This window comes from Cheilinus undulatus, linkage group 20 (assembly GCF_018320785.1).
Source record: "Cheilinus undulatus linkage group 20, ASM1832078v1, whole genome shotgun sequence".
In the NCBI taxonomy this organism is placed as follows: Eukaryota; Metazoa; Chordata; class Actinopteri; order Labriformes; family Labridae; genus Cheilinus; species Cheilinus undulatus.
Window position 1 is genome coordinate 4,183,513 of NC_054884.1, and position 13,132 is coordinate 4,196,644.

At 41.3% G+C, this 13,132-nt stretch overlaps 1 protein-coding gene across 1 annotated transcript in view; it reads right to left on the reverse strand.

The window, feature by feature from the left end:
* Window positions 1–312: 312 nt before the first annotated feature.
* spata20 (spermatogenesis associated 20) overlaps window positions 313–13,132 on the reverse strand; it is a 49,887-nt gene continuing 37,067 nt past the window's right edge. Inside the window, exon 16 of the mRNA XM_041814853.1 lies at window positions 313–1,509. Within this exon, the coding sequence (XP_041670787.1) occupies window positions 1,315–1,509 (195 nt within the window). The 3' untranslated portion in view covers window positions 313–1,314. The remainder of the gene's footprint in view (window positions 1,510–13,132) is intronic.

Here is a 13,132-nt window from a genome sequence, read left to right on the forward strand (position 1 = left end):
TCCTCCAGGCCCAGTTTTGCTCTTCTTCTCTGTGGATATTTTATTCTTTCCAGAAGAAAACAGCCACCTGTTACACCATAGAAACTGTGGATGATTATGTGTTTAGCAGGTGGAAAATTAGGCATAACTACTTCATGTTTGAATCTTAACAACAGGGTTTCCCTCACTTCTACCTGCAGTTGAAGACTCCCCACAGTTGTGATTCAGTCTGCAGCAACTTTTGAAAGTGGTGGTTGAGGCATGATGTGTCTGCACCTCTCAGCCCTTCTGCCTCTTTCTTTCTAACACGTTTTTGATAGTCAGCACAAAAACTCAGAGACAACAACACCTTTATTCAGCCTAAAGGTGGGAGAGAAAGGACAAGAATGTCAAGCATTGGATTTTTATCTGTCATGTGTATGTTTAGTACAAAAGAAGAGAATAACAGGCTGTGTGGACAGGTCTTCTTCAATTCTGTTTGGATTTTCTCAAACCTGAATAAGACAAAAATTACACATATCCATCCTAGAATGCATTTTTTTTTAGTTCCCATTAGGGAACCTAGGAAATCCTATAGGTTTTAAAGGTGAAAGGAGAGAAACATGTCTCTTGTTTTGCAACTTTTGCATCAGTGTCTTAAACATTTTACAAAGAAAAAAACGTTGCACACATTTCCCGTTGCATTGTCTGCTGTGCATTTGTACAACCAAATCATAAGCGTTCTCAAAATAAGTCTGATAAATATAAAGCAACCTGAAAAGCATCTTTCCTCTCTGTTAAGAAAATCTTAATATTACCTTAACCTGATTAAAATCTTACCACTTTAAGATCTATGTGACTGTAGGACTGGACCACAGGGCTCAGAGGGGACACTGCTTGCAAAAGTCCAGTGTACTTAGACTCTATTAGGATTCTGTGATTTTTTTCTGTACCAACAGTAAAACCGGTGCATATGTCACAAGTACTACACGTTTTAAGTAGGCTGGGACTTTTTCTTTGTGTAAGGAAACACATTGACATATTGCTTCTCTGCTGCACTGCTTTAAAGCCTGCTAATAAACTCATTTAGATATCAGATTTAACACTTTGCTGGTCTTTATAGAATAAGGCTGAGGTAAAAGTCTTCAGAAAGAAAAGAAGCCCCTTTAACTGCATAGTTGTGTAACCCCATGCTCCACATTGACTTCCCAAATATTGGCGTTCTATTCTAGCCAGGCCTGAGTGACTAGCCAAAAACAGCAGAGATAAGCTAAGCTGAGGCTGCAGATAGAAGGAGTGTGGTCTTTGAAGATTGCAAGCCTCCCGTTAATTCATAATCATGTAGCTCTGTAAGCATCATTCTGCCTGCAGCTCTGCGGTTCCATCCAGCAGCAGTCTGCGTAGTTCCTGGGGATCGGTGACAGGAAGAGAACAGGTGAAGTCCTGGCAGACGTAAGCAGTGGCGACACCGCCCTGCTGGGTCATGGAGGACAGCGCAGGCAGACGCTGGCTCAGGAAACTGTCTCCCTCACTGTCAATGAGCATCAAGACCTGCAAAGGAAAGACAGAGGGAATGCACAAAAAAAGAAGTCAGTTTAATATGGAAAACTCAACAGTTTACTGGTTTATAATTACTTCAGCAAGGCATCCAAAACAGGACAAATAAACCACAGAAGTGATTTAGTTCAAAGTAAAAAAAAAAAAACAGTGCTTACTACATCATTACTTTGTTTTGTTTTTTTTAAACAAAGTCAGCAAGCTAGAGGTTGTCAGCCTTGGCTTCTGATAAAAGAGAAACTAAATGACACATCCTCAGCAGTGGGGATGTTCAGATACCATTCTTTCCTTCCCGATACAATTCCAATTCCAAGGTGTTGGGTATCAGTCGATACCAAGTACCGATCTGATACCAGTCTGAACTTTCTGGACTGACTGTGCAGACTAGCAAATTATTTTAGACCTATATTTGACTCAGAACATGGATCAACAGATAGAATCATAATGTAGAGCATCTCTATGACGCTAAAGTTGTTTTCTGCTGATTATTGAGTTTTACTGCTAAATATTAAAATAATAATACAGGGGGCTGCATCACAGTCTCTGTCTCTCTCTCTCTCTCTCCATTTTGCTCTATCCGGGCAGCATGACATGATTACAGAAAAGCCTGCCATTGGCTGACAGACCCTCACAAAGGGAAAACAATATGGCGGTTAGCATTCAAGCTAGCGGTAACGATTCAAATGTTTGATGGCCTTGTGAGGCAACATTACTGGGACCATTTGTATCAGATAGAGCAACCTGGGGATAATGTTCATTTTTAAAAGAGCGGTCAAAAGTTAATTTACTTTTGATAAACTGTGTCACTTCTTGTCGTGTACAACAGCGCTGGTCTGGGAGGCATTTTAACGATCACATTCAGATAAAAACTGTCACACAGCCACCATTCTCTGCTGCAGCAGCGGATCCTTTGCTTCTTCTTCTCTGCTCTAAAACGGTAGCTTGTGCATGCACTGTTTTCCGGCAGTGAAGAAGAATTGATTTCCATTTATAGTGCTGACATTAAGCATGGCTAAACGAAGCAGAATATAAATCTATATTTGCCTGAAAGTCCTTAAATAAGTCTTTAAAGCCAGTTTTACAACAGTGATGCTTTTCCCCCCTAAAAAAAAAACAAAAAACAAAAAACAACTGAAACGACTGTGTGGGATTGTACACCACAGCTATCGCTGCGGTCATGTGTTGGTCCTGGACAAGGAACACAGCAGAGCCAAAGATGTCGGCACCATGTGTCCCTAAGGCTGCTTCCTGTCAAACATTGTGATTTCCTCCTCACCATCACTTCAGAGCCAGGAATGACAACATAAACATCGAGGGAGAGGAGGGTGAGACTGCCAGACAGAAGAAAGGTCCAGAGATACATCTCAGTCAAAGTTCTACCAGAGACAACTGACATAAATGTCACTTTATAAATGGACTAAAGGTCGCTGTATTGACAGGTAAATAAACACTCGGCTTGATGGATTGTTGGAGCCAGACACAATGCAGAGAGTGCCTTTTGTGTACCCACACACTGCCGATCCAGCTCTTTCCTCATTGGAAAACACAAATGTAGCATGGGAGCTAACTGCAAACATGAGGCTACTTGTTACTGCTATTTCATTTACTTGTAGATTTATCTACACTGGTTCAGTCAGAGGGACTGATGGGGGATGAAGACACTGAGATACAGCTTTATTTATGAAGATGTCATGTTTTCTCCACTCCCTCGGCTGTACTCAGCTCATGCCAGCTGCTGTTTTATGAGCAGCTCAGAGTGCTAAACTAAAGTAATGTCGCCTGCTCAGGAATGGCTCATGATTCTGAGTTCACATATAACAGAAATGTTCTTTAAGAGTAAAGAAAAAAAGTAGATATGAGCCAACAACTGCTGACCGACGCAGACAATAAAAACAGGATCTAATGTCAGTTTCACGTCAAAGACTGGTGTTACGAGTGAATGAGTGACCATGTTGACTGGTGACGATACAAACGTGTCTGGGTTAATAACAAATATCAATCAACAGAATCGGATTTGAATCATGAAGTCCTTAAAGATTATTGTTAAAAAGCTTCACTGGGGTGCAGATGGTCATGTGGTTAGGCTGGGCCCCATGTATGAGGGCGACCCGTGTTCAAGTTTGGTCTGCGGCTCCTTCCCCGCTCCCTCATCCCTGTTTCCGACTCCATCTACTGTCCTCTTCTATGAATAATCTGTGTGACTTTCTTTGCACCCTGATGGTTAAGAAAACCACAAAGTAGTTTGATATAAAAATGTTGAAGATCATTTTCAGGACTAAATGTTTGTTTTAATTGCAGCCATAAATCTCGCTCTACTGAAATAAGAAGGGGAGGGGTGGGTGAGCCAAAACGACATTCACGATAATTTTTATCAATACTGAGACCTTGATTATTAACATATTTGTAACTATATTTTATATTATCATCAATATATTATTATATAAATTAAATAAAAAAGTGCTTTTTATTCATTACTTATTTCTAATTTTGAACCTTTCTATCCTGCTACTAGCCTATTTCCAGGGCTAATTCTGATCTGGCGTAATAGCCGCTAATGTCTTTGCTAAAATGTAGTCAAATACGACACAGCAGCAGAAACTGTTCCACTAATAGGCTACACCATTAGTTCCCAACCTGGGGTCCAGGACCCCCCAGGGGGGCGCCAAAGATCTTCGGGGGGAGGCACGAGGCTTCGTCTACTCTAAAGGTGTGTAGCACCACATTATGTAATAACGCCGCATTATGTAATAACCCTAACTATAGGACTAAGTGTGGGCTCCAAGGTATGCCCTACCCAACTACCTTTCCCTAATTTTAACTGCTTAGTGACTTATGCCTAAACCTAACCCCCCTTCAGGGCTCTAAACTAAAGATCTAACCTTAACTCTAGGACTTAAGATGGGCTCCAAGGTATACCCTACTACCTTGCCCTAACCCTAACCGCTTAGTGGCTTACAAAATGCGGCGTTATTACATAATGAATTGAAAATTTATTACGTTATTACATAATGTGGCGTTATTACATAATGTGGTGCTACAAGGTGCCAAAAGTAGATTTACAAATACTGACTGAAACCATGATAAAGCAGTTAAAATTCATTTATACAAAGGTCTATGATAAGAAAAGCATGCATTGGCCTTTTTTAGGGTTTCATCAGTAAATCAGTTAAAATCTATGTTGATTCTTAGCAGCAGTGCGTCATATTTCTTCTCTCTTGGGTCCTGGGGGGCTCAGCTTTTCTTTTGTATGTGTGTGTGTGTGTGTGGGGTCAAGGAAAAATGGTTGGGAAACACAATGTGTGCACTGAAAAGTAAATGAAGTGATGTGAATGTCAGTTTTTGAGTATTAATAATTTATACTATGAGTCAAATAGTAATTCATATTTAAGCTCATATGAATGATTTGGGAAGTAATTTAGTAAATGATGGTTAAAATAAGAACTGTTCTTTCCTGTGCTTTTACTTGTCGTTCATACATTATACATGTCTTTTGTACTGTCTTATGCCGAGTATACCTAACTTCCTGTTTGGAAAATGCTCTTATTTTGAAAGGCAAAAGAACATTCTGGCTTATTTCCAGTTTGGCTGTTACTTAACTTCAAAGATTAAAACAGTAGCTTTTGCCAGAGGTGGGAGTTAACCAAGTACAAAATCTTCCTTACTGTACTACAGTAGATTTTTCAGGTATCTGTACTTTACTAAAGTATTTATTTTTCTGAAGACTTTTTTACTTTTACTCCCTACATTTTAAGACAAATATCTTTCTACTCCTAACGTCGCCAGAATGGCTTGTAGCTTGATTTAACCAAAATGGATGAATGAAAGCATGAATGTAGCTCAGCCTGAAGCGGATGAACGTCTGTTCATAACTCTGAGTGTGCAGCTCTAATAGAGCTGCAAAGACAGAACGGGCAATAAGGCAATTTCTGTGCTTTGGCAGATCATCAGTATGTTTTATATCACCAGGATCCAAGATCATAAAGAATTGTGCCTAACACAGAAACCATTTCTATGGCTAAAGCCAAGGGATTCTGCTCTATCTTGTCTTCACTGTGATGTTGAGACACTCTTTGTCAGTATAAAAACAAATGGAGGACTCAGATTCACCTTGAGAGCCTTAGAGAGTTAAGTTTTAACATTTTAAAGGCATCAGAACACAGAGATGCACGCTGTCGAAGACTGCGATGGACTGTGATCACAACGGTGTGACTGTTGCTATGGAGACAAGAGGAGGATTTCCCTGCTTAGCTGGACCTTTTCCTCTCTGTCTTGACTCTTCCTCTCACTTGTCAGCTTCATTCAGTCCCTCCCTGGGCCCAGACCATGTCAAGCTCTGCACGCTCAGTGGTAAGGTTACACTACAGTCTGCTTAAAGAAGAAAAAAATCTGTACGCACTCCTGGAGACTGGAGAGGATGACTACACGGATGGAACTGCAAGAAAGTAAAAGAGACTAAGGCACATATGATGTAGCTCCTGATTATGATAGGGGCAATTGTGTTTGAGTGAGTATGGGCGTATTTGTAAGCTGTAGCAGACACATCAGAGATCTCCCACAGGGTTAATCCCCGTAAATACTCGGCAACCCAGAAACAAACACATGTAAAGGCGTGCACATACACCAACTAACTTTAACACCCACTCTATCATTCAAAGAACACAGTGTACCTGGACTAACGGTAATAAAAAATCCTCACACAAACCCGTAGGCTGCTCCTGTAGCGCAGGTATGGAGCCAGAGAAACCACACTGAAATCACACATACAAGAGCTACTATCACACCTGATGCAGGGTGATACCTGTAGATGCAGTAGAAAGATTTAAAGTGAGGGTCTTTGTTCTCCGTCCTTCTTTCTTTGTCTTGCAAACATGCCCACACACCCGAAAACACACACAAGAACCTGCTCAGTCATTGTAACAACCTGGCATCTGGTCCAGCGCCTCAGGACAGAAACAGACCCACATATTGACACAAAATTTGGATGATTGAGAGGAGCGATGAGGCAGGGCCAAATGTTCTGCACTCATTGTCAGTCACCGGCTCATACCAACTCTACATAAGCTTCATTTTTAACTGAATATTCATGAGAGGACAGGAGAAGGGGAGGAGGGGGAGTTGAGAATACCTGAGAGAAATACAAGCCAAGCTAAAGATGAAGAAACGGAAGGATTTAAAGACACAGGAGTCAGATCATGTTGCACCAGTTAACCTAGTTCAAATGTGACTGTCTGGGACTAAAGTTCTTCCCTTACTAATGATGAAGTTTATACACAGCTAACAGCTCAGATACAGTTCATTTTGGCAGCTCTTATAAATTTAGTTTTGGTCTTTAGATTAAAAACCCTTTAGTGTTGGTTACATCAGATCATTTTTAACTTCACTTTTTTAATCAACAACTCAAACAACTTCTTAGTCAAGTCTGTCCATAAATAGTCCAGTCCAGCACCATAGTTCATACCACGCTCCAAATTATTAATTGGATTTTAGGTGGATGGTGTTGTGTCCCAGGGCTCTCTGGATCACTGAAATCAATCTCAGACACCTGTGATCATTAGTTTGCCAGGTGAGCCCAATTAAAGGAAAACTACTTAAGAAGGACGTTCCACATTATCAAGCAGGCCACAGGTTTCAGCAATATGGGAAAGAAAAAGGATCTCTGCTGCTGAAAAGCATCAAATAATGCAATGCCTTGGACAAGGTATGAAAACATGAGATATTTCAGGAAAACTTAACGTGATCATTGTACTGTGAAGAAATCTGTGGCTGAGTCAGAGCACAGATGGGTTCATGCAGATAAAGGCATAATGAGGAAGGTTTCTGACAGACAAATTCATGGGATTAAGAGAGCAAATGCTAAAATGCCATTACAAAGCAGCAAACAGGTATTTGAAGCTGCTGGTGCCTCTGGAGTCCCACCAACCTCAAGGTGTAGGATCCTCCAGAGGCTTGCAGTCGTGCATAAACCTACTATTCAGCCCCCCCAACCAATGCTCACAAGCAGAAATGGTTGCAGTGGGCCCAGAAATACATGAAGACTCATTTTCAGACAGTCTTGTTTACTGATGAGTACCGTGCAACCCTGGATGGTCCAGATGGAGGAGTAGTGGATGGTTGGTGGATGGCCACTATGTCCCAACAAGGCTGTGACGTCAGCAAGGAGGGGACAGAGTCAGGTTCCAGGCCCGAATCATGGGGAGAGAGCTGGTAGACCCCTTTAGGGTCCCTGAAGGTGTGGCACAGACCTCGGCAAAGTATATGGAGTTTCTGACTGACCACTTTCTGCCATGGTACAAAAAGAAGAACAGTGCCTTCTATAGCAAAATTTTCTTCATGCATGACAATGCACCATGTGCCTCTGTGTCATTGGCTGCTATGGGCATAAAAGGAGAGAAACTCATGGTGTGGTCCCCATCCTCCCCTGACCTCAACCCTGTTGAGAATTTGAGCATCCTCAAATTCAATGCTGCAAATTCAACAAATGACCATGTTTATTTCTTTAATAATGTGGAAAAGTGCATTTTGAATTTTTATTTTTGAAAAAAATACTTATCATTAGGAGGTTTATTCAATAAAATTTGAATTATACTCTAACGGTTGATGACTTGAAAATTATACTGACTGTCATTTGCAATGACTATTTAGGAAAATCAGAGAAAAAATCATTTGCAAAATAATTTGGAACAGGGTGTCGTCTTATTTTAGTCTCCTTGATGAAAACAAAACTTACTTTTTGTCAGTTTTTGTTTTTAGCTGGTCTTACAACGTATTTGCACAGGAGTAGAATTACCTATGTTCCCCTGCTATTTTGTAAAAAGTACGCAGGACTGCTTTTTTTTTTTTTAATCCAGTACAAATCGACCATGTCTCTGATTTGCAGAGAAAAAAATTCCAGGGCAAATTACTGACCATATTTCAGCACACAGAGGTCCACAGGTAATTTTAATCTGTGAATCTGTAACTCTGTAATATAGGGTGGTAATTGTGTTTATCTTCTGTGGCTTTTTCTGCCTCTTTTTCCGATTAAAAGAAAATAGAGGCTGCCTTTGTTAACAAAGTTTTGACACACACAGGTTATCAATAGTGCTTCTCTTTCAGTTAATAGCAGCTTATTCTGCTGTCTGAACACACGCACCACTGCACTCTTCATACACAAAGCACTCTCATCTGTTTTCTACAGTTTCTCTTTGCAAGTGCCTGATCTTATATCAGTATTATTCAGCTGTACATTTCATTCATAACACATTCAGTAGTCAGGCTGCAACAGCTGATCTGTGAGGAGGTTGTTGTGGATGTGTAACAATGCCAAACTTATAGAGTGCAGAAAAACATCAACTGCATAAAAACTGATTTGTAATGGGAGAGTCAGAGGAGACGCTTCACTAGCGTATTAGTCATGGATAGCGTGCCAGAGCATCTAAAAAAGTTAAAATACACTGCATGTTCTAAGATATCAAGTATGTTGAGAGAGTATTTTCTGACTTTCTTTCACAGGGACTCAAATATAAATTAGTAATATTTCATTCAAAGAAAAAAACAAAATATACCAACCCATGCAAACAAAAGACGAATCCTCACTTCAACCATAGCATGTGACTGGAGACTCTTTAGGTGATGTGCTCTGTCCTTTGTCATGCTGAACATCAGGTTTCAGCTGCTGACAGCCTCTACAGGAACCTCTCATCTAAATCACCACTGTCTGCATGGAGATGAGAGGACGCCCTGGTGTCTGAGCTGAATTAACAGCCACTCCACTCAATCAGTCCCCGACACTTATGACATACTTCATCAGCTTCTGCTGCATGTAAGATAAAATAAAATACTAATTTGCTCAAGTGGTAAAAGTCATTTCAAGTTTAAAATGTTCAGGAGTTCAAATTTGACATATAGGCTCTATGATATATCCTGGAAGGATTCAGATTAAATGTCATGTATTCTGATTCTACAGGTGCCAGCTGAGTATAGTGATTGAAAAACGTGGATATAACTGCTTCTACTAATACGTCTTCTAGCGGAGTTGCTACAGAGCTAAACATTTCAGAAAACTATTGCAGTACAGCAGGCTAAAAGCTTACTTAATCAGGGTTGTTTTGCAGTTGTGGTAAATAGATTTGAGCTTATATAGCATGTTTCTGGTCACACAGCCCCATGAGACCACATCCACACACTGATGAAGAAAGCATGCAGCTGTCGGAGTCTGGGATCAGACCCTGAACCTTCCAGCTCAGAGACAACACCTCCTCTTATCCAGGATGTGATACAGCCCTGATGGTTGATCCTGTCTTCGGTGGGGAGCATGCCAATCAATTGTGCGTGAAGCTACACTTGTGCATCCTCATCCAAAAAGTGGTCCTTGTACCCTGGACAAATAAGGTAGCAATGCAGGAACGTGGATCGGACTTGATCTGATTAATCTTTTGCTAACAGCGTCTAACAGAGTAATTTTTGTCTGTTTTAACACCACGATCACAACTGTCTGTGCATAAAAAGATGTTTCAGTGCTCTTACTGAGGGATCATGTCAGCAGCCCATGAATCCAATGGTTGACTTTTCTACCTCATTTTACTTTTTTACCAAGTTAAACGTCACCTATTATTCCAGCCGGTTTAGATGTCTGTTTTTAGCTTCATTCCTGCCTGAACCTGCGCAGCCTACTCTTCGAGTAGGTAAAGGGAGAATGTTTAAAGGGTCCCACAATTTTTCAGCTAATTTCAAGCACATCCAAGACGGCAGCACGCTGTGAACTCAGCTGATCTGGAGAGCCAGCTGGAGGGTGTGTGATAGTTTACGTTTGACTCTCACAACAGCATGCACCGCACATTTGCCTATTGTCCACGTTTGACACACATCGGCAACTGTGGTCGGGGCTTGCCACCTTTTGTGCACATGGGCTGATGAAGGTTCTGAGGGCCACCATCAGCTGATGCCAATGTTCCACCAATGCACTGGTGCATCACTAGTTAGCATCACTAGTGCCTCAAATAAACCCCTTCTCAAAATTACAGAGCTTTCCCTTATTGAAAAGATTTCAGAAGGAAATGAATAGACTCTAACATTTGCTCTAAATGATGGAGAATAACTGACATGTTAGTGCTGATAATGTACTAATATAGACAACAAACATTTCCCATAATAAACTCTTCTTTTAAACAGGAAAGGATTAAAAAGTCATTCACAGTAAACTGTGGTTTAACTAATCTTGGTAGCTGTTAATCCCTGATTATATCAAAGCACATTCACAGAGATAAAGAGGAAGCAAATGAGAGCGAAAAACACATGAGCATCTGCTCCAGAGTGTGTGATTGTGCCAGACTATGTGTGTGTTAATGCATGTGCACAGGGTTCTTATCTGTTAAGCATGGGGTTTATTTTACAAGTTTAGTTTGAAAAGGCATGAAGATCATGCACAGCTGAAGCAGACATACAGGCAACCGCAGAGGGAGGATTATATCTCCACAACAACGACAACGCCAAAGCTGTCCAATCTCTGCTGGATACCAAGGGTGCACACACCTACCCCAGAGTTTATGGAAATATAGCAGCAGAATTCCCAATTTAAAGGACAGAGAAAATATTACTAAATAGGAAGGTAGTTACAAGTTAAGATTAATCTGAAGAACTGAGAGAGAGAAATATCAGAATCAATGTGAGGGTACATTTTCAAAGATATGAGTAATGTCAAAGTAAGTCAGGATAAAGTGGATGAGTGGATATCAGAGAGAATTACAGTCTGCCTTGAAAGCACTGTCCACCAACAGTCCCCATCTGGAAGTTTCCCACAGCTGTCAGTCAGACTGGGCCCTGGTCTCTGGTTGTTGGGCTCAGAGGTTTGGCTTCGGAAGAACCAAAGCCTAGCTCAGCATACAACACAAACTAAAACACACGATGAGAAACACAGAGGAATGTAACCGGAGAAAGTATTTAAGGAGTAACAAGGCAGCAGATGGAAGTGAAGGAGGTCAAAGGTCACTGAGGCGGACTATGAGACAGCCTAGCTGTAATCCTCCTCTGCACTGTGACATTACCAGTGCTAGTTAGCCTCTGACTAGATCTCTACCTCCATCCGCCTCCTTCCCTCTGTCCTCTTGGCAGCTCTTTAGTGTCTCTGAAGTCCTGTTAGGGATTGAAAGACATTTGCACAGATGCTCTAAAAAACCTCTCTGCTTAAAAAGCATGCTCCTCCTCCTCCTCTCAGCTCCTCATTATTCATAATATTACAGCTGCATCACAATAAATTAGAAAATCATCTGTTAGCTGATTCATTTCTGTATTTCAATTTAAAAAGTGAAACTTATACATTCTACATTTCAAGTGTTTTTTCATTTAATTTTGATGATTGTGGCTTACAGCTAATAAAACCCAAAATTCAGTAAAAAGTCTATTTTACAAATGTTTCCTGAGCCTTCATTCTCTCTCTCTGGTCCAGTTCACACAACCACAATCATGGGGGAAACTTCTGACTGGACAGATGTCCAGAACACAATCACTGACAACCTGCACAAGGAGGGTAACCTGCAATATCTGCATACAAAGACTGTGCCGCACACCAAGCGCCCTGGGTTTGCTCTGACCAAAGGCGAGTGATCGTGCCCACTGGAAGTGTGCCTTTATCGCTGCGCCGTCGCCCTGATCAGCGGGCAGAGATCCCGGAAGAACAGCGTTCCTGCGTTCACACAGGATAGTATGTCAACAAAAGATGATTTTACAGTTAATTTATCATCCTTTCCGGTGTAAATCCATGATATTATTACTTCTTCCATTGTGTGAGTACTTTAGGAAGCTAAAAGGTTGATGTTAGCTTAAAGGATCTGGAGTTTTATGTTAAATTCTTAGGCTAAATGTCTTCAAAAGTTAACTTTTCCAGCGCTGTAGCTCTGTGACCCACTGACCTCTCAGTGACCTTTGCTCTCGCTGCAGGATGAGATGTGATGTTGATAGAGAGATGATTTACACTCGATTTGTGAATTTTGTTGTATTTTGAAAGAACTGGATATTCTACGCTTTTGACTTCCTGTTTAGAGCTTTCTGAGTGGTGAAAACTGACACAGTTTTGCAGCAGCCAGCTTTGAAAATAGACCTGCAGTGTATCTCAAACAAAGCGGAGCAGAGTGGTGATTCAGGGTCGCGCCACTGCTGGACTGGAGCGCGGGACGTGGAACTGCTCTAATAGACCAGAGAGGGAGTGATTTGCTTGGCAGTACGATTCACCAGCGGATCGTGGCGCGGTCGCTGTATGTGGAAATTGGAGGTTAGACACAGAAGGCCATCGCTAAAGAAGCTGGCTGTTCCCAGGGTGCTGTATCCAAGCACAGTCATGAAAAGTTGAATGGAGGGAAAATATGTGTTAAAAAAAAAATATGCACAAGCAACAGAGATAACTGCAGCCTTGAGAGGACTGTGAAATGAAGCCCATTCAAGAATTTGGGGGAGCTTCACAAGGAATAGACTGCAGCTCGAGTCAGTGTTTCAAGAGCTACCATGCACAGACGGATCCAGGACATGGACTACAACTGTCCCATTCCTTGTAACAAGCCACTCTTGAACCAGAGACAACATCAGAGGTGTCTTACCTGGGCTAAGGACAAAGAGGACTGGACTGTTGCTCAGTGCTCCAAAGTCC